The sequence below is a fragment of the Varroa destructor genome, unplaced genomic scaffold, assembly GCF_002443255.2.
Source record: "Varroa destructor unplaced genomic scaffold, Vdes_3.0 BEIS01000007.1, whole genome shotgun sequence".
In the NCBI taxonomy this organism is placed as follows: domain Eukaryota; kingdom Metazoa; phylum Arthropoda; class Arachnida; order Mesostigmata; family Varroidae; genus Varroa; species Varroa destructor.
The window spans coordinates 8,160,231-8,185,673 of NW_019211460.1; the positions used below are offsets into that span (position 1 = coordinate 8,160,231).

The 25,443-nt window shown below is 42.0% G+C and overlaps 1 protein-coding gene and 1 long non-coding RNA gene across 21 annotated transcripts in view; one reads left to right on the forward strand and one right to left on the reverse strand.

Annotated features, from left to right (window-relative positions):
* The window catches only part of LOC111254899 (uncharacterized), a 31,064-nt gene extending 14,232 nt beyond the window's left edge, over window positions 1-16,832 (reverse strand). The window contains exons 1-5 of the long non-coding RNA XR_002675266.2: window positions 16,447-16,832; window positions 15,908-16,198; window positions 3,301-3,340; window positions 3,004-3,075; window positions 50-2,638 (exon numbers count right to left, since the gene is read on the reverse strand). This is a non-coding gene — a long non-coding RNA (uncharacterized LOC111254899). The remainder of the gene's footprint in view (window positions 1-49; window positions 2,639-3,003; window positions 3,076-3,300; window positions 3,341-15,907; window positions 16,199-16,446) is intronic.
* Window positions 1-25,443, forward strand: part of LOC111254236 (trafficking kinesin-binding protein 1-like) — a 112,159-nt gene that overhangs the window by 73,948 nt on the left and 12,768 nt on the right. For 9 of the 20 annotated variants that reach the window (XM_086975586.1, XM_086975580.1, XM_086975578.1 and 6 more), the window contains 6 exons: window positions 19,157-19,302; window positions 19,892-20,104; window positions 20,312-20,512; window positions 20,753-20,884; window positions 22,338-22,675; window positions 24,323-24,526. In XM_086975586.1, the coding sequence (XP_086831712.1) occupies window positions 19,183-19,302; window positions 19,892-20,104; window positions 20,312-20,512; window positions 20,753-20,884; window positions 22,338-22,675; window positions 24,323-24,526 (1,208 nt within the window). In that variant the 5' untranslated portion in view covers window positions 19,157-19,182. Of the gene's footprint in view, window positions 1-16,870; window positions 17,465-18,348; window positions 18,638-19,156; window positions 19,303-19,891; window positions 20,105-20,311; window positions 20,513-20,752; window positions 20,885-22,337; window positions 22,676-24,322; window positions 24,527-25,443 lie in introns of those variants that run through there. The other 11 variants (XM_086975574.1, XM_086975575.1, XM_086975576.1 and 8 more) reach the window with 5 other exon arrangements.

Sequence of the window (25,443 nt, forward strand, 5' to 3'; positions counted from 1 at the left end):
AAGAACTAAAAGAAAACGATCATGTCATCACCATGAAATCAGACACAACCTTTTATAGAGCGTTGAGTTCTACGAGCAGCGGCGGCGGCGGCGGCGACGATGATGACAACTAAATAGTGCGTGTTCGTGCACCCTACCATTGATCTAGTGCAATATCGAGAAATTTATCGAATAAAATTGTCAGCGATCTATTCGTCAGCGTCGCAGGCACCAGCGGTTTCGATCATCGACATCCCGTCACTTCACGATTGGACAAATCACCCAAGTACCCTTAATAATATGTAGCAGTACCCTAATATATTGGGGTGCCGCTACTTTGTAAGAGTGCAGCTTGCGTCTGGGGAAACGATATACGAAGGGGTGACAGGTGTAGCGGCAGCAGTGTAGCGAACAATAATGAATGCGCGGAAAATCGAGCTTTAGCTGTCGTTGTTGTCCAAAGTATAAGAAACAAAACGAAGAAGATGAATGATTATTAATTAGAAGAGTTTATTTTCAATTCGATCGCTTGCCGCCGCCACAGTGCCGTTGATACATCGTTAAGAAATTGAGATAGAGATAAGAGAAAGAGATAACAACTCAATCTATTCAGGTGTTTCGAAACACCTGTTTTTGAAAATAATAATGAAAAAAATTCACAAGTTCGTTAATAACCACTGGAGTGAGGAGAGTCTGTCAAATGTTGCGTACGATTTTGTACATGAAAATATTGTTATTGTCCACCGTTGTACAGACTAGGATCTGCGGAACAACTTTATTATCGTCTGCTAATCGTTGATATGTCTATTCTCGTTCATGTTTGCACGTACGTGCCCGCGCGGCACATTGTACGGCACATGACCGTAGTCTGACTGAACCGGCCAATACAACTCCGGCTAACGAACCTAGCTAACTTTATTATTTGATATAGCTAGAGCTGTTACTAGCGGACGTCTTGAAGCTCGACATCTGCTGGTAACACGGTGCACAATCTTAGCCTGATAATAAAATTGTGGTGATGATTAGTACAGGACCAGGATAGTTCATTTGATGATCATGGAGTAAGCGTTGTTCTTCTCCCTAAGCGCAATATGCACCAATTATACACCATTGTTGTTAACATAAGATGGAGTATGCACGAAAAGGATTTGTGTAAGAAATTCTGAATTTATCTCGTTGTTCAATGGCACGCATTTGACAGAGTTTATCAGAGTGAGCAGGCCGTGAAACAGCCGTAGCAAATTTCCGGTGTTTTTTTAAAACAATTTTTCCATATCCGTGGCCGCAATTAATTAAGCACGACGTCATGTTCGTTAAAAGCTTCGTACATCTCTACAAGGCCGTCGACAAAGACGGGGTGTTGTATTAGCAATCGTATTGTTTACCAGTACTTATCTGCCTTTGTTAAAACTTGGCTGAAAATATGATGCCTGACGCGTTTATTTCATTCCGTATAAACAACAAAGCACATTGAATCTGGACGTATATGGGCTATTGTTGAAAGCGCGTTCCTTATAAAAATTGCTCTATTGAAATAATTAACGCCGCTTACAACCTCATCTTGAACGAAAATAATAGATTCATTAACGAATCCTGTGGGACGATTTAATCAGCTTTCGGTCTGATAGTTTTCATGAACGAATTACTATACATCTTTTTCCTGTGCTGTACTACTAAATCTGTGCGAACAAATAAAATTATTTCTGTGCACAATTAACAATAGGTGATCAATCCTGGGTAAATTAATCACTGCAGGTACGAAAACAACGTGCGAAACCGCTAAACAGGTCCGTTCAAATAGTCCTAAACAGAAATTAATACTGGCCGATTTCTTAAAAGAGCGTAATTTAATTTTCTTCGGTTACACGAGCACTTGAGCAAATGTTTTCGAAGTCTAAAACCTTTCAAGTTCAGCTCAAAAGGCAGAAGATAAAAATCAACGATTTACAAATGTTCTTCTGACACGTCGGTTTCAATATGTAAATCGAAGCTCCGAACCGAAGCAATCACTCAGTTAGAAGTAATAGCTGAAACAGCCGACACAATCGGTTTATGCGTCTATGTCGTCGGGTCAGTGGTGGATAAAAAGGGGCATGGGATGCGCCAAATTCACTTAGTCTGATGTGTCGCGTGTTCGTCTATGTCAGAAATGCGTGAACCCCTCACTGCGTGAGTGATAGGCTTGCACTGACTTGTCCGTGATCATTTTGACGTTCGGTGAACCCGTTTGTGCGTTATGTAAAGTTGTGCTTGTTTCTTGTACCTTGTTTTGTATGTGTTACTAAATACGCGTTGCTAGGCAACCTGTTAGGTTGTTGATCTGGCTATATGTCTACGCATGTAGTGCTGGGCACTTTCGAGGCATGACATCCTAAACCCGCGCCCATGGGGCGACTGCCCAACGGCTGGCAGCAGATAATCTATCCCGTATTGCGACGAACACTTTTGCACTACAGTCTTGTCATAGTTGCAGTTCATTCCCTGTGAACAACGCACATGGGATAGGAACTTCGATGATGCGGAACAATCGCCATAGAATTGATCTGACTTCGTCATCCAAACTGTTTAGCGATGGGTTCGATCCGCGTGGACTATGCGGATGTCGTTCGTGTTTGCCCAGGCTGAATTAAATGCGTTTCCCGAACAGATAGGAGACGATCTGTGGAGGGAAACAACCATCAGCGTTGATTAGAGCGACGCTTTTGCATGTACGGTTCATTCTAGGTGTGCTGACAGGTTGCATAAAGATGACCATAACATGGCATGTAATCAATTTCATGCGTTCTAGCAGTTCGAAAAAATTATACAAAATACGCCTGGCATAGTTCAACTACGTTCTCAGACTTGTCTGTAAGACGACATAAGCTAAGGGGCGTCATACGTGTTGTTATCGGGACCCATTCAAGAAGCGAGCATCCCGCAGGCGACGTGAATGGGCTCTTACCCGGTCTCGATTCTAACCCGGAAATGGATAGAGGTTAGATGGCGTTACACTTGACAAGCACGTACAATGCCATTACTTACTGTGTCAAAATAAGACGACATTTTGCCATAGTTGCCTTCTAGCTCCTGTTCATACTCATTCAATTTTTATGACTATAACAGAGGAAAGCAGAAAAAGATGTGTCATTATAATATATTATTGTATAGTCTAGCAGTATTTGTGTGAGCGTCCGTTTACTTGGCTAAACTTTGCTATCTATTCCATTTGGGTAACAGCAAAATGATGGTTGTTATTCGGAAAGTTAGCAACGTAACTTTTCTTAGTTTGATATTGTATCTACTCGCTATTTTTTGAGTAATTGTTGCAGTTGAACTTACGTTTGAATAGACTTGTGATACGCTTGCTTGTACGCGTGTTCTTTTGCTCCGTATGCCACACAACAATGAACGTTCATACCCAGCAGTAAGCCCAAGCAGAAACGTTCAAGTTAGTGAAAATCGGTGGAAATAGATGAACTTGATTTTTCGAACGGCTAAAAATGAGCTATTACTGCCTGCGTAAATTGAAGAGAAACGTGCAGGGGGGCGCAAGCGACATTTTAAATTGTAGTGTAGACACTGGTGAGTCGGTTACTGTTAGACAGCTTATGACGACGACGACGACACAAACCCATTTTCTAATTATCAGCATTAAATATACGATATGAGAAATGCAACTTTTAGAATAAGTTCTGTTGCTGTTGGGAGACGAAAGTGTTAGCACTTACATTCGCTTTAACTACTATAAAAATCTTGACACGAGTCGCTATTTCTCGCACCGTTGGGTACGTTCTACTGTTGTTGTCAAGTTAGAAGACGCGGGAAATTCGAATCGTTGTGATATATCGATAATGTTGTGATGAATCATTGCGATGGGCTCATTCGTCACATACAATAAACGTTATAATATCTTGTTACTAGCTTAAACCGCATTAGCACTTGTTAGTCCAGCTATGATGTTTTGTTTTGGCTGACTTTATATACTTTCAAATAGAAATAAGTCTTTTTAAGTGTAATAATGAGGCACACATGATCGTCAATTATTTTTATGTTTATCAAAAAGAATCGTAATTTATGCCGCAGCGTCTGTTCTATGCTCTGTACAGTCATCGTTATAAAATTTTTTTTGCAAGGCACCCGATAAACGGCTAAATAACGATGCTAGAGTTATTTCAGTCTTTACAGAAAGGAAAACGTGTGCCAGTTTTTACCTATTTTTACCACCAGTTTGTATAGGTTTTATAAAACCTATCGACCGATACGTGACTGCTGGAACAGTGATATTGCTAATGATTACATAGATATGTGTACATACATTTACGGGCATATCACACCTGAGTGGGGATCCGTATCGCAGAAAAGGTAACACAAACAAAATTTAGACTCGTAGGCAGACATGTTTAAAGATAGGCAACAAGAAGTTTGAACTGCCGTACCAAGGTGCTTGTCCATTGACCTAGATTGAGTAGTATCGATGGATACTGACTGACAGTCCTGCGTCCAGCACCAATAAAAAGGCATCTTCGAATAGGTAGATATTTTTAAACATATAATAATTAGCTATACGGAGCCTAATACGGGCTGTTGTGCCTACGATGCGGTGAAGATCTGTATTTTTCGACACACAAAGATGCAACGCGATACTTCGTTTCTTGAATGGGAAATTTCATGGAAGATGTCGTACTGTTTATCGATACTTTAGTCTCAATATTGTCACGCGGCTAATACCAATCAGTATAAAACTGTCACTCGATACGGTAAATCGCCATAAATCATGACGCTTTTTGTCATCCTATCAAGCTTTCTTAAGCGATAAACATGTCCGCAGTACTTATCCCTTTTGTATTGTCATCTGCCACAATAAAGGACATTCTTTATTGTAAATCTCGTATTTCTCTATACCACAAACATTTTGTCTGCGTTAGTTAGTATATATAATAGCAATAGTTAATTGTTTCATGTAGCAAGCCGTGCGCATCGTGTCGCCGTTAGATTCGTTCTCTTTCTGTGGTCAGATCGATCAACGCAATGATTCGTTTACAATAAACTGCATTTGCCCACATTCATATGCGTTTAAGGGCAAAATATACTAAGAATGATAATATATTACCAGGGTCATTAGCAGCTATTACGACAGTGGAAGCGCAAGATATATGTGCAAGTACCAAAAACGTGGCAGATGCACATCTGCGTTCGGCAATAGGGTTAACTGATGTGACCCAGTTCGGCCCAGCATCATAGACGGTACAGTATACGCTGATACATATGTATGTATGGGCCATTTTGTAAGATGCCCACAGTTGGCGCCACACGTCTGTTACGTGATCACGTAATAGAAACTATTACTCTTTGGATTTTTTTTTATTGTGCATGGGAATAGAATTGAAAAGCAGGTGCTCATAGTAGCATATATACAATAGTCGTTCTGCTATTCGTGTATACTTCAACGTTGTTCAGTATGGTTGAGAGGTGCAATACGTATAATCTAACCCACCTTTTTGGATAACTGCACAAGAAGGCTGGGTAGCAAATATGGCCGACACAGAATAGATAGACTGTCTGCAGCATGGGTGTCAATGCAATACAGAATGTTAACGATATGAGAACGGTTGATAGCTTCAGATGACGAATTTACATTGACTTTATTTTACGTAAACTACCGCACACATTGAACATGTTTAGCTAATTTAGGACCTCCATAAGCCGAACGGTAGAGCTATTCCTACTAATATAGAGACAGCCATGAAAGAAGCCAACGAGCTCACGACGATATTTCATTGTTGTATATAAATGACAAAATTCATTTTACTAGTATTTACCGTTTAAAATTGGTGTGCACAACTTTGCGTTTCGACATACGTCTCGTTTTACGAAGTTCAACTTCCAAACGTTTCTAACCATTTATTATAGATTACATTACATTTGAAATAGAATTATTAAGGGGATAGCGGGGGCGGCAGTAGCAGCAACTGAAAAACCTTTACCGTTTATTTGGTATTTAGTTGTATTGGCACACAGTGGATAGATATAGGATATCTGTCCAAAGCTGATCGTTACAATCTAATTTGATCTCTGTATCCAGATAAGTCAATTTCGGTCCCCCTATCTCAATTACACGATTCAGCTTCCGTTGATTGCGCATACCGTGAACGATGAACGACGATTGGATCCATAAATAAATTTGCGTATATATATGCACGATCTCCACTTATCGTCCCTAGACACGTCCCATGCTAAACGAATAGAGTATAAGCCACCTAACAGTTAACTGTGATAGATTGCATACTACGGCGGTGGTCGCCCGTGTGTGTACTGCTGTGAAACGGTTTATGGCTTATTTTGACCGAGTGCTCTATTTCGTACGAAATCAACAGTATTCAACAATACTCTCTACATAACTGGCCAGGATTAGGACTGGTTATCGCATTGAAAACGACCCTACGTATGATGCACCAATATATTCCATACGTATATAATTTTCTAGGGAAAGATGGCGAAGTGCAGTTATTCAGCGTCTAGTTCGGGAAACACTGCAACGCCTGTCCTAATGATGCTGTGGCCGCACATAGAGGCCAAAAACAGAAGAGAACTGACCCCGACTTAGCAGAAAAATTCTAATAACGTTTGTGTGGATGTGATGAGAAAAGAAGAAGAGCAACAATAAGTTAATCTTCTATTAGTACCAGTACTAGCATCACGATGAGGAGTCCCTGACGACAACAGATACTATTACAGTTCAAATCTGGACAAGGTAGGAGTTCGTAAGGCTGAATTCGCCCAGTTTTCTTGAGACAAAGTTGCCCGGGTCAGGAAACTCAGATTTGTAAGCGGTTGCTGGTTGTTATGGTAGCTCCTTGATTGTTGTTGTTATTATTATTACTATCGTTGGCTACAACCAGTTTCGTTGTTGTCGCAGCACAACTTCTTTGCTGTATCTACCAGTTACGTTGTCAATGTCAACGGCTAGATATCCGCACGACTACTTCTGTATTGTTATTGCGGTAGAACATCACTATACGCAATCAAAATGATCACATTATCATAAGCGATAGAGAAAAGAAAAAAAATGGCCTACGAATTTTGCTTCTTATTCTTCAATGCTTTTCGTTACTTATGTGTAGACATCAGCGATCTAGCGTCAAGTCTTACGCTAAGACGAGGATCCGAATGCAGGTCATGTGAAATTATTCGAAGCTTCCACCGATCTCCGTTAGATGTTGACACTGCTTATCAGGTAGGAGAAATCAACTTCGTTACTGCCTCTCTAGGGTTTATTGACGGCCTTCCACTCCTTTGCACTCGTATAAGTAACCATCTCTGCCCGTAGGTGCGTGACGTTTATTGTCTTCACGAGAAATCAACCGATGGATGACTTCGTGGTCATTAATTAATCAGCGGTTCGTGACGGTATCTGAAGGCAAGCACTTCGAAAATGATTGCTGCAGCTATCGTCAAGGCCGCCATCCGCGCGCCATCGATGTTACTCTTTTCGAGACTTTTTTCGCTAGTATTCCAAACGTATTGTAATCTATTATCATGCCTTTATCACTCATTGCTCGTCGGTCTATTGATTATAAATTTTGATAAGTGCAGACTAGTATCCGCGTCTTCTTACGGGGGCATGATATTGCACGTTCTGGAGGCTTCCACGTTTTCTAGACATAGTTCGTTATTGTTTCGTTATTTCTATTGTCTACGCCTTATATTCGTATACCTACTTCATACGTTTTCCTGCCGCCGGTTCTACCACATCACTACGGCAGTATTCTGGCAGACGTTGTGCTCAAGCGTTGCGCGGTGACCTTAGCCACCCCCAAGCGTCTGAAGGCATAGTCCCCTTTCTTCCAGGAACGCTAGTATGGCTCGCAAGTGTCCGCTGCCGTTTATGTGTTCAGCGTATCTGCATGAGCAATTAGCACGGATTTTCAAACAGAAATTTGGAAGTCTCAACCGAAACGTACGTGTGCCATCTAGCACTCACGGCACATAAATGCTATTGATTGAGATCCTTGGTTCATCGTGGATTAGGGCTCTTTTTAATAAAGACCTTGGCGAGACAAAGCGAATACTGTTGAAACAAACGATGTTTCTTGTATTCCATTTTTTTTCAGGCTATTGGCGGTTGGACTGATTGCCGCCATTTTTTATAATTGATTTTGTTATTAGTAAGCTTTTCATGGCAACGCTGTATCAATGATAGGCGTTAACGTGTCGGCGAATTTTATATACTTTTTTTTTTTATGACAGCTAATAGCAACAAATGGTGCAATTGATGGACCGGCTTCTACCGTTACTAGTCTTATGGTAAACGGTTGGAAACGGTAGCGTGTTAGATAGGATCCAATGCAGATAGAAATCAATTGTTAGAGTAAACAGCGCGCATACATCTGAAACATTTTGCTAATGATGACATCTTAGCAAAGCAGCACGAAGCAAACATGCACCGTTAACCGAGCGTCAAATAATAGCAAAAATAATAAACATTTTGTGTTTGTTTTAGGGCATGAAAGGTCCTGTCTCAGTAGTTTGTTGATTGTGGAGCTACTTTCTCAATGATCTTTTTACGCCAACGGCAGCGCACCATAACGGTACTGCTAAGGCGGGACGTTAATTATTTCTATTTAAGCTTTCGTAAACGGTTGCTGATTATTTCGTTTTTGTTTTTTTCGTCTAACGTGAAAGACGCAGTTGTAAAAAACGCGTCACACGCTACATTCGATCCGGCGGGACTGGCGTATCATCGGTTTCTGTCGTCAGATGCAAAGCAATGGTTGACTCAGAAGTTAGCGATAATTTATTCAGCAATTAGACGCGCGAGCAGGACTGAGTGGCAGGATTTGCTTGGCAAAACACCTCCATCCAGTAATCAATTCGTTTACTCGATCAAATAGTTTCCATACGTATTCTTTACATGTAGAATACGATCGTCGACAGGTAGATCGTAGATCAGGTATCTCAGTTTAAGCGCACGACTGCTTTTGACGATCGACCATAACTCGGTACCCAGCAACTCGTTATATCAGTGGGCCGATTTCAATGCCCAGTTTTTCTATAGAAGAGCGGAACTGTTTTGTAAAAACATTGAGACGATTACATGGAAGCTCTCACAAAGGGGCTCACTATGAAAAAACGATACACACATTCAACAGAAGCTTAATACACGCTGCACAGATTAGCGTTATATTTTATGAATACGTAAACTTGTGCAGCCAGGAAAATTCATGCTAAAACATGTGTCTAGATGGAGCGGAAACCAATTCTAAGTTAATAATTGACGAAGAATTGCCTCTGATATTCTGTGTATCGATTTAGAGAGACAATCTATAAGCTGCCAATAATCAATCACCTAGTGTGCCCACTTTTCATCGAATGGGCTCGTCACGATAACTATTGTACTATTACTACAGTGGGCAAATATGAATTTCTCAAGAAATGTTTTTGTTGTTCTCTCGTAAGACATATGAATGATGGTTAGCTCATTGCTGATTTATGCCGCTCGTCGTAATGGAGTTTTTTTTACGAATAGGTGCGTCCCTCTCTCTCGGAGTACCCTCCCATCACAGGACATCATCACGGACGTTTACCCTTCTATGTACGGCTCTTTTCAGAGCAGTTAGCGGACCTGGAGGACGCAGAAGAACACAATAGTCCTTACCGCCCCACATTTAGATATTTCAGTTATACAAATGGTGCATTATACCCTTTTAGAATCTAGACATAAACGCATGGCTATAATCTGCACGCAGTAGCCGCCCTTGCCTCTATTATTAGTTTACTACTACGGCTTTTTCTTAAGTACTTTCGTCTGCTGTCGGGTGCCCCCACATACGCCCATCGGAATGTTCCCGTCAAAGTAGGTTTGGTCATAAAGCTGGCCAGTAGCAATTGACATTTGATTTTGGGTCACAGCCATCTTCGCTTCCATCGTTCAACTTTTAAACGCAATGAATAACGGGTCACATTATCACTAATCATCAACTATCTATTTTTAAGATGGTTTAATGAACTGCATCATTCGCTTCTAGTTACGGAATCATAGAACGGCTGATTGCTACGGCTGACCAGATAACTTAGCATTATTGGCCAGTTAACAGCTGATAGCTGATGATGACACTTTAGCAATAACATGGCAGGAGTGTCCACATCAACCTTGTTGTCGACTGCTTTCGCTGGATCACTGTTGCGTTGGATCGGGTCCCTCATTCACCGGGTCCATTGCTTTGATTTAAGCCCTTGCATCATCGAAGTTAATGTTATGGCTTGTCGAATGACTTTGGCCTAGAGAGATAAATGCGTCTGGTGAAGGTAACTAGATCAGCTGGAGACGCACAGGGAGGGTCCTACTGGAAACAAAGAAAGAGCCTTTACCAAATATGACGGCGATATATCATATCCTTAATGACAGCCTAGTGTATGGCTGCAGACTGAAGAGTTGTACTGATAGGATATGAAATACATGTTACTCACTGAAAGTAACGATACTCTACCTTGGTCCGTTAGGTACGCTTTAGGATGTTTTAGTTAACTTAAAGTGATCGTTTATTGTACTTAAATGCGATACTTATTTGGCAAGAGTGTGCTACTCGCTAAACATAAAAAGGCTTTATTCGCTGTAAGAATAAAAAAAGTATGTAAATACTATATCTGTGTATAAGTTAGACATTCTCCCAGCTCTGTTTTGTTGTTTTTTAAAGAGAAAAACTTATATTGAAGGCCCAATTAGAAGTAAACACGATAACACCAAAAATTATTATAACTCGTAACGACCGTTCGCTTCTCTGATCATAACGGAAACAGTTAAAAAAAAACCCTTATTTTTACTTCAGCTACGTTCTTGCCATACAAACGACGTGCTCCATAATCTGCTATTGGCCGCAGTCTGTTCCCATTTCATACTCACATACACTCAGGAGAAATTGCGTTTTTACAAACTTCATAATTAGAATCCTAATTAATTTTCCATTGTCGCGTCGGTCTCACCCATTTCGAAATTCCGCCTGACGAACCCCTATATGACGCTACGACTGGCATGAGAATACTTCGAAGATGAACATTTCGATTTTGTTGTTCTATGTATAATAGATAGCTTAACGCGCCGTCGTCCGTTCATGCAACCCAAAATACTGGGAAGTAAACAGTGCGCTTAGCAACGGCACTTGCCCCCTACGTCAGTGCAACCCCCATTCAGTTTTCATTAGAACTGGGTGAACGACGCTGATGCTGAAGCGAGTTCTATGTCTTTCTTGCAATGTATGCATATGATTATAACGTGCGCAAAGCACACGGACGCGTAACGAATAGACCTCATTAGTGTGTGGCGTTATTAGCTTTGTATGGCGGACAGCACATTATCGATTTATTGACAAAACCGTCGCGGCTGTTTCTTCAGATGGAAGGGATAAACGCGCAAATGAGCTTCACTGCATTAGTTTTTAATATGGGTATTTGTTTGCGTGTTTCTAATGAATGGCATACAGTTATTCCAGCCTGCTTCGACGCCAGCGGATACGTCGGCAACGCTATGCATTGAAGTCAATGCAATTGGAGTTTGTTTCGCAAAAAGCGATGCAATCATCAGTCCGAAACGAATAAAGCCGCCAAGAAGGGGTAATGTCGAGTACCCGACTACGTGACTTGAACGCCGCCGTCTGCGTAGGCACGGGGCGCATTGGGACCGGTGAAGGGTCTGGTCATATATCATCAAGTCAGCTAATTATCTGTCGATTTTTTTTCCTTACCGATAGGTAGCGGCTTGGTCCACATTAGCTCAGTGCTATATATACAAATAGATATAGATTGGTCTAGGTAGTCAATGCAAAGTAAACAACACTATTAACATATAAAAGTTAGCGTTCTAGATTTGCGTTTGTAAGTACCGGTTTACTGTTTTTGCGGGCGGCGCAAGATGATCTAGCGGATGCGTCCGTTCTGATCATAACGACATCTACGACGCACGGCAGCTTCGAAATAGATCTCCCCGTAATAGCTCGCTGATGCTCGTAATACACAAACGTGTGTTGGTACGTGATTTTTGATTTTCACCATACGCGTCTTGTTGTAGTTACGGCGAGTGCTCCTCTTGACGTGAAGTCTTTTCTTCGTCTCGCACGTATCACACCTAGCGGCAGCTGCTCCCGTTGTCGAAGCTAACGTTATGGACTATTGAAAAGTAGTCCATGAGAGCAGTGACACGTATGTAGTAGAGATACAGATAAAAATACTGGTAACTACAACCATAGTAGTCTTCGTCGAAGGCCTTGAGACCTGTGCTGAGGTTATCAAAATGACCCGCCAACAGTCAACGTTCTGTAGTGGAAATGCATAGATAACTTAAAACTGTAACTTAGAATATGGTGCATAGCTTTAGTTTACAATTATGCGTCGCTTTCGCTGTCTTGTGCTCATTAATAGTGGCGAGCACCAACGATACAAAAATACGAATTTCGTAAAAAAAAATTTATATTATTAAATGGCAAAGGTAAAAGCGGAATAGGGGCAAATATTTCCAACTTCACCTTAATTTTTAAGACCGATTAACTGTTATTCTCTGGTAAAGTACTATCTCCATTATTAACGATGCAAAACTTATTAACTTAGTAGACCGTGCTAGGCGCCAATCTCGTCACAATCTCGAATCTCGACAAATGCTTCAGGCTAGCAACCGATTAATCGTTACTTCGATAACCATACGCCATAATAGTCGTAGATAATAGTTCCCAATGATTTTCACACGTTGAATGAATGAACACGTTGCCTACTCTTGGCCAGTTTCAACATGACACGAGTGTCCGTCAACGGCAGGAAGGATGTTTCGGTGCGATGACTCATATCGATTTGTCAACACTTGGTGCTTGTAATAATAGCCAGCCAATGGCGGAGCAGATGAGCGAGGGCGTGAGCTTTCCACAGTGTATTACCATGTATATTCCATACATGTGGATTCTCACAAGATGTCTACGGTGGAGTAATACAGATGTTGCTCCTTTTGGAAAAACAAATCAATTCATACTTGCCGATGTCAATCGATCGAGATTACATTTTATGGCAAACTGCAAAGATTGACTCCAGCTGGAAAACTGAAGTTACGATAGTCCGCCCGTGCAGGACCTCGTGGGCATACATAGAACTCACGTCATACATAATGTTTATGGGTGTTTTTATCGTTACGAGCGACAGCCTCAATTGAATGCCTCGACACATCGATGCGCTGAATACAAAAGAGTGACAATCGACGAGCTGGCCATGGCATCCGATCGACATGGCTTCCGATCCGAACCACTTCTGCTAAGATTGCCTTTTCTCATTGTTTTATGTCCCCTGCTTAATCATCGCCATCATTTCGTGGTTTGTTTTCACGGTGTAAAATGTTTTTCGTTTAGCGGAACGCACCTTGGCCATGTTTGCACAACGGCTGAAGGAGTTCGTCCCCTTTACGGAAGCGACTATAGCGTCATTGTTTGAACATCGTTGTCGTTGTTGTCGCCTCTGCCATGGCTGGCATCATCACCATTTAATGACCATTACTTCGGGGGGGATGCTGACGAACGAACAAAGTACAATGGGAAATATAGTGTAAAAGAGAATTAGAGCCACAGTGAATGGTTACTATGGTTGTGTAAGCTGAACGGCTGGCGCAGGATGTGGTATTATTTTTGATGATACATGTAGCAGAATACGTCTTTTGACGTACACTATACATGTCACGCCACCTTCTCCAATAAAGAATATAGTTGTGGATAGGTCTTTACTATGATAATGACCTAATAGAGGTATGTCGTGCCAACTTGAAACTTAAGTGACCCTCGCGGTTCACGACGTAATAGACTGGGGCACAATAAGGAGACAAACTGAGATACGCTAAAACATTCAAGGATCATAATTCGACTCGTACGTGTCAACGTGACGAGACCACGAACGTAACGCGCAGCGTAGTAACAAACAATTCGATAAAATACTTCAAGCAAATACGTTAAACATCGCTCTAAAAAAAAGGCCTTTAGACCCTTAGAATCAATCAGCTGTTCAAATTTTTGAATTCTCTCATTGTCCAGGACCAAATTCTAAGTTAGAGAAACCGCAAGATCATGTTATAGTTACTATTATTGCGGTATCTATAGTCAACTGTTCATTTACACTTGTGTGAAACTTTTCTAATTTTCCATTGTGCACTCATATGTAACTCGATGCTTTTTCATTTGAGCTCTTTCATTTATCTAAATCCTGTTCCGCCTGAAGCCAAAGTACTTCACACCCGTCTCTTCGCTATTCAGAAATACCCCGCCGCCCCAGCAGCGTGCAGAGGTAGCAGTAGCCTGCTGGCCAACAGCAGGCAGCGCACGACATTGGCAGAACGGACGGTTTTAGCATTCGTAAAAGTGACATTTTTACTGCTATCGCTCGGCATTTATTGGTTCTTCTACATTGATCGATTTGAATTCTGCCCGTTGGGGGGCAATCGGGATTACGTTCAATAGGAACAATTAGGAACTAGGTGGCGACGTTGCGGTCCGTCGCGATAGCGACGAAGCTATGACCCGGATCGGCCTCAGCGTAGAAAGCTGAAGCAAAAAACGAACACTGGAACGTTTATGCACGCTATCACGACCACCTCTGTCGCCGCTGCTGCCAGCGTTGTTATATGAAATTTCGACCGATCCACAGCGGGCCCTTGAGAGGAATTGCGTCAGGAACAATTAAAGAGTTCCCGTTCTTCATCGAATGTACAGACGGACTTTCATCGTAAGACGACGATCTCCGCATATAGAAAAAGAATCAGGTGTATCTTCGCGATCTGAGTTTTTTTCTAAATAGGAAGTGTGTACATTTTAACGTGAGGGTTTTTAGATAATTTTTTTATCATATCACATGCATTTAGCCTTTGTGTGTTTCGCGCGAAGTATCCACTACGCAATATTGTCCGTACTGGTATTTTTACAGATAGAGTTCATTGTCGTAGATCGTGTTGAGCCATATTTGACCTACTAACATATTTCAACGCCAGTTCGCACAGATGCGGTACTCAAATTTTTCAATTATCCTCTCCAACGGGATTCCCAATGAATATTAACGAGACAATAGTCCCTAACGCATGTGTTGATTGTTACGACGGCTAGCAGCGTCTTTGTCTATATCTTGCTCTAAAGTATGATCATACTGTGACGCCGGCTGGTACATCCTTCCTGCTTCAGACTGCTAGCTGGATAAGCAACTATAGCGTAGACAAGAAAACCTAAACAAATAGCAGGCACGGTTTGGAGGCCTCTGAATGCGTATTGAGTATCAAATCTTAGCCTACTCAAGCAGTGCGGGCCTTTATTGCTCGCCAACACCTAGACTCATTGCAGAGAAATCTGTCGTTGTCTTGCACACAAGTGTTTGTTAACATGACGACATGTATCGTACCCTGCGACGATTCTCACTAAGCGGTGTGCGTTTAGGTTGTTGTGTGGGCCTGTTTTCGAGCGAGCCTGAGCATTTGTACGGGGCTCGGGGACATCACGGAGAGATGATCGAAGTTTATAGTATGATAAAGTGCGTATTGCAGGACAAGTGATGACAGCGTTGGCTATAGACGAGCTCGACGAAGCGGTATAGACAAGTTCAGTGACAGCGACGGATAGGCCCCCGAATAATGAGGAAAAACAGAATTAAGTTTTGCCACATATTGCGTGGGCTTAGAGATTAGATTCTGGTTGGACGTTTTTTACTCTACGAAGGGCTTAATGTCAATCGTGACACACTGATCCTCGTCTAAAATCGATCTCATTTGTAGATAACATGTGATTGTGTTTACGAGTGCGCCTAGAATGCATGTATCATTCGATGAAACACATTAAATTGTCGTCAGCTGCCGTTATCGATAAGCATATAGGGCAAAGCAGGCAACACGAATATAGTCAGCTTAAGCTACGTACACCGCATCTGCTCATCTAACACATCTAGGTACCTGTTGCTCGTCTTAGGAGTAGGCGAACATAGTAGATACATAACCAATAACGAAACACGTGAGTGACGAACGACGCTGAACACGAGATTGTGTCTGTGATGGCTGCACAGATCGCCGCACACGAAGACATAGTCTGAGAGGCCTCTGTCGGTAACTGCGCCGGCGACGAAAACAACGAGAAAGCCAAAAATGACGGTAGCGTCGGTAACGCGCACTCTATAGTATTCGTATTCAGCTTCCGTCTGTCTGTGCGCGCGAATCATCGTACCGAACGAACGGCAGGCTTCTGGCCTGAAGCGATTATAATAACATTAACAAAACGAACAACAGCCTGTTTGCCAAACGGCCGTTGCTGGTGCTGCTGTTTCTGCTAGTAGCTGCAGTGGACGTACGTTATTGCTCGCATATTTACAGTCAAGAACCTATCGATATACACAGCGGACCTAGTCTAGTGAAGAGTGAGGGAGAAATGTACCGACTAGGCTGGATGTGCCCCTCTGTTGGTGTTGAACTAACTTCTCGATTCCAGCTGAACTTACATTTGGCGACGTGACGAAAAAACTGGCACAGTTAAAGTCGATCTGACAGGTATCAAGAAGCGCTGGCAGGCACCCAACTGACTGTGTGAGATGATAATGTATTTAGAGGTAACATTCACATGTGCTGTGTCACGTGCGGACAGTAACGCAAGACGTAGAAACGTCCAAAGCCGACGTCCGCGCTCGAAATCAATTCAGGTCGCCTCGCACGATCGTTTCGGCAATGCTGCTATCCGGTGAACAATAGAATCGAGAATAAGTAATGGTGTTTTATTCGTGTTTGCAAACAAGAATCTGCCCGCGATCACTGGCGAACGTAAGCGCGGACGCCGTCATCCCAGCCGGAAACAACGCGGCAACGTAGTGGTCGACCGAATGTTTCGACGACGAGCACGGATCAGCGTGCCGACGCTCACCGGTTGACGACACGATGCGTGCGTGTCTACCGTGCGATGAAATGTTGAAATTGTTCATTCGTAACTTTATAACACCGACAATATGGATATACACATGTGCTTGTGTTACGTACAGCCTGCCCATGTGCATCATCTGCGTATGAACAAGAGAGAGACCTGCAATTGATTTGATACTTTGAACCGTGCGTCGTAGTTCGGAGATTGTCAGTTTGGTTGTTTCTAGCCATTGTTATACAGCTGATCATAGGCATTGTTATCGGTTTTTCTTTGCCTGAATTGAGCCACGTGTTCGATTTCGTAAAGCAGGAAAAGCGCAACAGGAGAAAAGGTGGCTATCATCGAAGAAGACGGACCGGATATTTTGGTGGTTAGAAAAGCTGTTGTGGTTGGTCGTATTCCTTAATTCGATGCAGAGCTAACACCACCAACGCACGCCATGTGAGAATGTCCAACTACGAAAACATACACCGCACTCCTACGAATTCAACACTCCCCTATAGCCTATCATTAAACTTCTACATGAAATATTGGAATCAAGCGGAGTCTCCGTTCGCCGCATTCGCCGTTATAGGTCTGCCTTTTGCTTACATAAGAACCTAGAGGTAGGGTTTTGGTGCGTTTATCGGACTGATACGTGCTGTTATTACTACTGCTATTATTATTATTATTATTATTGTTTTAGCCGTCTGTTGTGTCTGAAAATCAATGGTAATACGATTGACCACAAACGAAAAAATATTCTAACCGACCCACACGGACTATGGGGAATGCCCCATTGACCAGGCAGTGGTGATCATGCAAATTGAGTGGCTATTATAGTGTTAGTAGAAACCGTCTTATTCGGGTTAATCCGCTCTCTTTCTGGAAGACGGCAGCATATATGTCCATATGACTTTGCTTATTTATCGCGATAAGCCTCTTCTGCTATCTTTTTTGGTACTCTACGGATTCTGCTCACAGTGGCGAGGCACCATGACTATTATAGTGATTATCACAACGCTTTGACTACCAGTATAGCATTCAAGGGCACGAAGACCAGCGAACGGTACACTGCGATTCATAAACCATAGATAGTCTTGTTCAAATTATTGCGCGCAAAACACCAGCCACTGACGAGCCAAACATTTGTCAAGGCGTAACTATGCCTAGCACCTCTGAACCCGGGAGCTGCTAGTAGGAATGAAGAAGGTCGATCGGTAATTATTACCATAATGGCACTATAGGCCATTGTTGTTACCCACTTTACAAGACTTTACACGGCACAGTTTACGTCACATATGCATATAACCATCTGTGTAGGAATTGATCCTAAAGGAAACCTAAAGGGGTTATTATTAAAGCATACTTCGTTTCCTAAATCTCCAATAGCCCTGCTGGCGGTTGAATAGTGCCTCTATTACAGGTCAGACGCTTGGTTAAAATCATCTGTTCAGAACAAATAGTTAGCTAATGGCGTAAATAACGAGGATGTTGATATATTTTATAGCGAGGGACGCTAGTGCCGTGGAGTGACGCACGAGACGATCGAACCCGTTTAGCCAATAGAAAACACCGAGTGCTACACAAAGACATTATTGTGAATGGCCAATAAAAGATGCACAGAACCGCAAGCGTATTCGCCGATTGCAACGGGATCGATTCTGATCGTAGAATTTCCGCTGCCAACGATTGTCATCTGCCATTCCAGTTGTCACTTGAGTGCGTTGCTAGCCCTGCACAGCTTAAGAAACTTGGCTTCGCGTTTTCCGAGGAAGAGAAACTTGAGTTTTTCAAAAGTGAGTTCAAACGCTGTTAATGGCGAAGGCAAGGGATCATCATCATCATCATCGTTATTGTTAATAGGAATCCTCTGAGCTGGTGTGAAGAGGTGCCGGTAAAAGCAACCTGATCAGACGCACAACTAGGCTAAAGTCAACTAGATACGTTTTAGTGGTCTAGACTGATAGTCGTATTGTTTAACAATATGCAAGAACTGACAAGAACTAACTGCATAATCTATTATTATATATTTTGGACTTAACATTGTTTTTCCTATTAATATCTAGGGTAACGGATAACTATTTTGAGTTTAAGGCCAAGTATTGCCGCTATGTATTATAGTTCAGGCGGGTGATTGCTTTCAGTACAAAACAAGGGGTCTCTACGGTGTTGAACCAATCTAGACCACCACACACAAGTTCAGTAAGTCAGCAAGTTGCCACTGCACCGTCAAACGGACAATCTCTAGCTGATTAGGGACACATAATGGATGTGGTATTTATCGTATTTCATTTTCGGTCGTCGATTGATTACAGTTCTATGTGCGGAGCGGCTGACGCAGATGACCCGGACGTATGACGATTCCGACGCTCTCACGCGGCTGCTGGAGGAGAAGGAGAGGGATCTTGAACTTGCCGCCCATATTGGCAAGAGCCTCCTCGACGAGAAGAGAACGTTACAGGTAGCCAGCGCTAGGCATTGTGTATTCGAACCTCAAAAATCATCACTATATATGATGCAGATGGAATTAAACATGATTGAACACTCTCTCGAATTTTGCGCCCCGGACTGCTTTAGTTAGTAATCATGTAGTAAATAGTTAAATTCCGAGACGACGTGAAGTGTCTCTGTTGAAGTGCGGTTCGAACCTAGATCACCTCACGACGTGTTTCGATATCTAGTAAGTAAGCGCATTGCCGTTGCAGTATCATGGGAACACAATTAAAATCTGTAGATGAAGTATCTGGATAGGCTTGTTCCTTTGGCCGAAGCACCTGTGTAAGCTAAGGCCAGGAAAGGTGTTTAGTCAATTTGCATAATGAACCTTACCTGGACACAAGAAACATAGTCGTTATTCGAAATCGCCCTGCTGTTTTTACATTTAATATGTTTAGTTCGTTTGCAAGCTAATTAACGTTGTATGAGTTTCGCTTTCGAAATAATGTTAGATCGAAGCCACGGCCGAAGAATCGTAGTAAACACCAGGTAAAGTTTTTGGTAAACATTGCCATGGTACTAACCTTGTACGCGTTTTTCCATGCGTTGTGTAGGAGAGGATTGAATCTCTTGAGCAGGAGCTCCAAGCAGCTCAGGAAATTGTGACCCAGCTTCGTCATGACCTATCACTCAAAAGTGGGCTTCTTGCCATCTATCAGGAGGGTGAGGACGATAGCCCGGGAGGAGACCTTCCACCCTGCGGGGTCGATCTCCTGCAAAAAAAAATCAGCGAACTCGAGACGGAAAATGAGCGACTCAAAAGTGAGGTGAGATAGCTTCATCAATTTTTCGCTCAAGTACAATTCCAATGAAAAAGGTCATGGCAAACTTCGTGAAAACCGTTCGTGTTCTACCTCTAAATCTGATGATGTATGAGAACATATCTATTCGTATTTAACATATTACCTTTATGTATGTATCACTTATTCTAAAGTGCAATTATCCATTTTTACTTTACATTTCTTCCCCTCTAGTCGGTTACGTGGACCGACGATTTGGAAGCGGAAGAGAAGCGTGAAACTGAGCTAATTAATGAGTGTTTACGCGAGCTAAATGAAAGCCAGCGCGAGTCTGCCCGGCTACGCGATGAGCTTGGCAAAAAAGCCGAGAATTCCGCTAAACAAGCGGAGGAAATTACGCAATTACTGGGACAAATCGTAGATCTGCAGAAAAAGGTACCAAGCACATTAATGATATTACGACATTTTGAGATTAATAGCTGCACTATTACATCCTTTCGGGGTTGCTCGGCTCTAGGTGCAAACGTAGACGAAACCTGTGTTGACGTAGTTATAGTTCTTGCAAGGGCTCGATATATTTGTAACCGGTACAATTGTAAATAATGCGAAACATTTTATAAAAACACTTCGCCACAGTCTGCCACAATATTTTCTCAAAAATTCGGGTTTTTTTAGGTCCGCGAGTATTCTATTGAAAATGAGACCTTACGTATGAACATGGACGTAATGGGTGAGACCCAACAGGAGCTCACCCTCGAACTTGGCAACTGCAAGGATAAGTACAACAACCTTCTATGTGCCTTCCAAGTACGTATATGCAGCTAGGCAGGTAATGAACCCCCGAAAAACAATAACACCAGTCGTCACATTTCTATTAAAAACTACGCAAAAACACGAAATGATGACAGCTAGTGATCAACACCGAAATCAAGAGTAAGCCCAACTGCGCGTAATGTGCAAAAAAAAAAAAGTATAATCTTGTATGTGTATCTCGAATTCGTTTCGAGAAAACAGACGGTTATGGCAAAAAGCGTGACGACGTGTCGGCCGGCATCATTTCCGGTATCGACCGGTATGTTTTCGAACTTTCGGCATCAGTCTTGTTGAGTTTGATCGATCGATCGATCGATCGATCAATCAAGTTTAAGTAACATATTTATTTTACTATACGTTATCATTTTAGCAATATACTCAGTTGTTCTGCCATAGAGATAGCATTTTTCTACCGCGCCGGGGGTTTTGCTTGTGTGGAAACGCATATACGCAAACAAATGTACCCAATGCGTGAAAAATGGCCAACGACGCTTTTTGGCTACAACTAAATATGTAAGGATATTTTTCAAAATTTTTTTCTAAGACCCAAGAGAGGTGAAGTCGATAAATCTTCGCAAAAAATTGCAGTTATCACGTGAGTGGTTTATGGGTGCAATTGAAATAACCACTTTGAACCAAATAATATTAATTCTTGAACTTGCAAAAAACGTATTAATTTCCCATGAACGTGTGTTTGCTAAAAGATTTATGCAAGAGATAATCGAGAACTAGTAGAAACAAACTCACTGGAAGAAAGAAAGGGACGCTGAACCAATTGAGTCATGATCGAGATCTTAAGGTAAACATTAAATGCCAAAAATTCAGTGTTCTGCAGAAATCCGGTTGTCGGTATGCTTTAAAATCGTGCTCAAAAAAGCAGAGAAAAACAAAATGGCAGTTGCAGAATGTACGAGAAAATCGAAATTCTACGCGATGAGTGGGCGGAAAAAGAGGTGTGAACTTACAGACAAATTATAATATATTCTACACTGTTGAGAATAACCGCCAGCAGGTGGCGGCCCAGATGGCATAAAAGCAGTGATGGACAAGAACATATAAGAATCCTTTTATTATTATTTTTGTTTTCTGAAGATGTATCTTATAACCTTACAAAAATAATACTATTCAATGTTGTTACTACTCTAAAAGAAGAAGCAGTCGTGCCGTATGAGCTTTTTTGATTCTAATCGGATTTACGTCCAGCACACTACCTTCTAACCGACCATGACGTCCCTGACTACAGTTATCATAACAGCGTTTTTCTACACATAAGCAAACTTCCCTCTTTATCGCTCTACATCCAAGATGACTGTACAGGTACCGTCCGTGGATATTGTTGGCACTATTATCATTACTACTGAATAACTATTTATTTGTTCTAAAGATTGTATTTGGCATTGCTCTAAGCCGTATACTTGCTTCTGCCATTTGTCACTGTTTTTTGCAGGAACTCCAAGAGGAGTTCCGCCAGCGCAAGCGTCGCTCGAGTATAAGCAGCGTGTGCGGCGTCGGCGGAATCGCGGCAAACGCGACGCAAGGACACCCTAACAGCGGCAACAATAACCATCATCACCATCACCATCACCATCATCATCATCACGTAAACCAAAATGGCGGCGTGGCGGTGGGATTCTCTGTTGGTGTCGGGGTGGCCCAGGCCAAAAGTTACAACAACCACGGGTCACACGGACCCTATACCAAATATATTAATCCAGATTCGCTTGCAGCCGAGCTTTCAATGTCGATGAGAACGGACATTTCCGAAGGATATCACTCTGACGACAGGTATGCGTTTACCCACGTAGAGGAGAATAGAGAACGTACGATTAAAGTCATTGAAAAGCAACGCTAAGAAGAAACTATTGATTTATAGTCTGCTATATATAGACCAGTCATTGTAGCATACAGAATCTATGAGTCAGTAGTGACTAGTTAATGGGACGGTTAGGACGTAGCACAGCAAATAAATGCTTTTGCGAACTAAGGATGAGCAAAATATCGGTGACGAACGCAGTATGTTTTGTCGTGTTTGATTAAACGGTCCATGTGTACGACATTGGATTCGGCCTTTCTGTACAGGGGCAGAAATCTGCAGGACATGCCTTTGTCCTTGTGAATATACAGCGTACGGTACCTGAATTGCAAGTGTCCTAACACTGTATCGAAGTGAAAACAAATATTTTAGGTGTTGTTCCTGACGGTCATCGTTATTAAATTAAGCCACAACTGACCGCAATTACAACTTCAGTTCGACTTACACATCTAACTAGTTACTCCAGAAATCGGAAGTTCGGTTGCATAGCTTTCCCGATAGTAACCGTGCGTCACGCGATGCTGGTCGGTCTAAGCTAGCTAAAATGCGTTTAATTTTGGGCTAATAGCGGGACGAAATTTTGTCAATTTAGTAGGCACTAATTGTTGAAACTTTCCGGGACGATCCAATCTTTTCTTCAAAAGGGTCATCCATTTCTATGCAAAAATCAAGGTGTAGCCAGCGGGACGAGATTGGGTAACGTCTAACCCCCACTCAAACTCTGGAAACAGCGCATAGTTTCTTGCGTTTGTTGTGTTGTTCTAGAAAAAAAAACTGGCTTCCTTCGTACCAGGACCAGCAGATGCCCGAGACGAAAAACAGCCCGTAAAAGTTGGTTCGAATTTAAATATCATACGCCGTATATAATTGATGGTTTATTCGGTGTTATCATCTAGTAAGCCTAAACGTTTTAATTTTGCAACAATACCTAGTCGTGCTATGTATACTTCATGAGTCTTGGCCAACGTTGAGTATGCTCGAGGTCCAGTCTGCCGCTATAACAATGGATTAGGAAATGGTTAGTCATAACGATTAGTGATTGGTGTGTACAATCCCTTTACAGTGAACTCGCGAGCAAATTTATTAACTGGCAATGTGTAGCTACACTGTGTTTCCCAAGCCCGCCTCTTATGCTTGCAGTATGGGTGACTTAACTACACCGTTCGTGGTCACAATTGCCCGTATTACCTTAATCATATAGAGTAATTACTGCAGAAATGCACCGAGTTTAACTGTTACCGCGTTAGAATCGATATTAAGCTTTTTTCCTCTTTGAAACTGTGTGTGTGTGTGTTTTTTTCTTTTTTGAAACTATTGTAAACCTTTATATAAACTTTATAATATTGTTCTTTTTCGCGTTTGATCTCCTTGTGGTGTCAATGCGTTTTACAGCGAGGGTTTGTTAAGACATATCTTGTAGGTCGAAATTGTTGTATGTTATATTTTATGATTTTTTGTTACTTTACATGATCAATCACATTGCATGCGCTATCCTTGATGCCTGTTTTTCATTGCATTTTTTGTTTTTCTTATATTTCCGTCTTCCTTCACATCTTAATGTCGACCCCGATGACCTCATCACCTCCACCGCGCGCTGCATACATACACGCACTTATTAGGGCTGCGACCTCTGCTTCGAACGCTTCCCCACAGCCGCCGTCCCGGCGACCTGTACAGGGCTGTGGCGATTCGGAACCGAATCTGCGTCCCCCTTGCAGAGCTGCCAATAGACGGCCAATGTCAAATGATTTCGACGGAGTATCGGATGAGAATGAGAGTCTATTTCCTGAAAGTTGCCAAACTGACGATGATTCGCAGTATTCGTAAGTTCGCAATGAATTTCCTTTTCAAGAGATATACATACGGAATACTTCGGGCAATGTTTAATCTCGTACTGGTGTTGGTCCTTTGTTTATACAGGTCCCCGTTGTATTGATTTCCTTTGAGACGATTTTTGTTACCAATGTAGAAGACACATCAAAATGGGGCGTAGTTTGCAGTTAGCTAACTTATTACGCAACGAATGCTCACCGGCTCGTATCACGCTGTAACTTTATTATCCGTGGTATTAGTAGTGGTAGTCATTGTTTTTCTCGATCAAACAATATCGAACCAAGTGAGGGACCTCCAGTACTTGCCCTATGTTACGGTGTCAATGCCCACTGTATACAAAATTTTCGTCCTTAATGCATGATCTTAAAGTCTGTTCTTCTTATTTTTTTTTTATATACTTTCGTTTAAGAAACATTTGAAAGGTCCTATTTTTTAGACAAAATTTTTCTTAAAGTAACCAGCATTCTGTCGCTTGATGAACGCGTAACTTCCTTTCACAATAGTCTCATAATCACCAAAAAAATACCGAATAATTGTGCACAGGAACAGGTTTGTGAAGTAGACTAACTAGATGCCGATGTTCGCTTGGTTATTGTTTTGGTACCTGTTTGTAAATTATCGGAAGTTGTCCGATCAACGATCTGATGAATTTTACAGCATCGTGTATATCCGGCGTGCTTCTCCGAATATTACTATAAGAATACCACACTGGGTGAAAACATTTAGTAAGAAGGGATCTAATTACGACCCAGATGGGATGGCTTGCTTTTCGGCGTACGGAACATACTAGGATCTATCATTCTTCATTATCCACGCTAGAAGACAATCGGGTAGCCCGAAGTGGGCTAACGCACAGTAGACGGCGAAAAAGGCAAAAAAAAAGAACAGATTGCGAAATCATGGAATG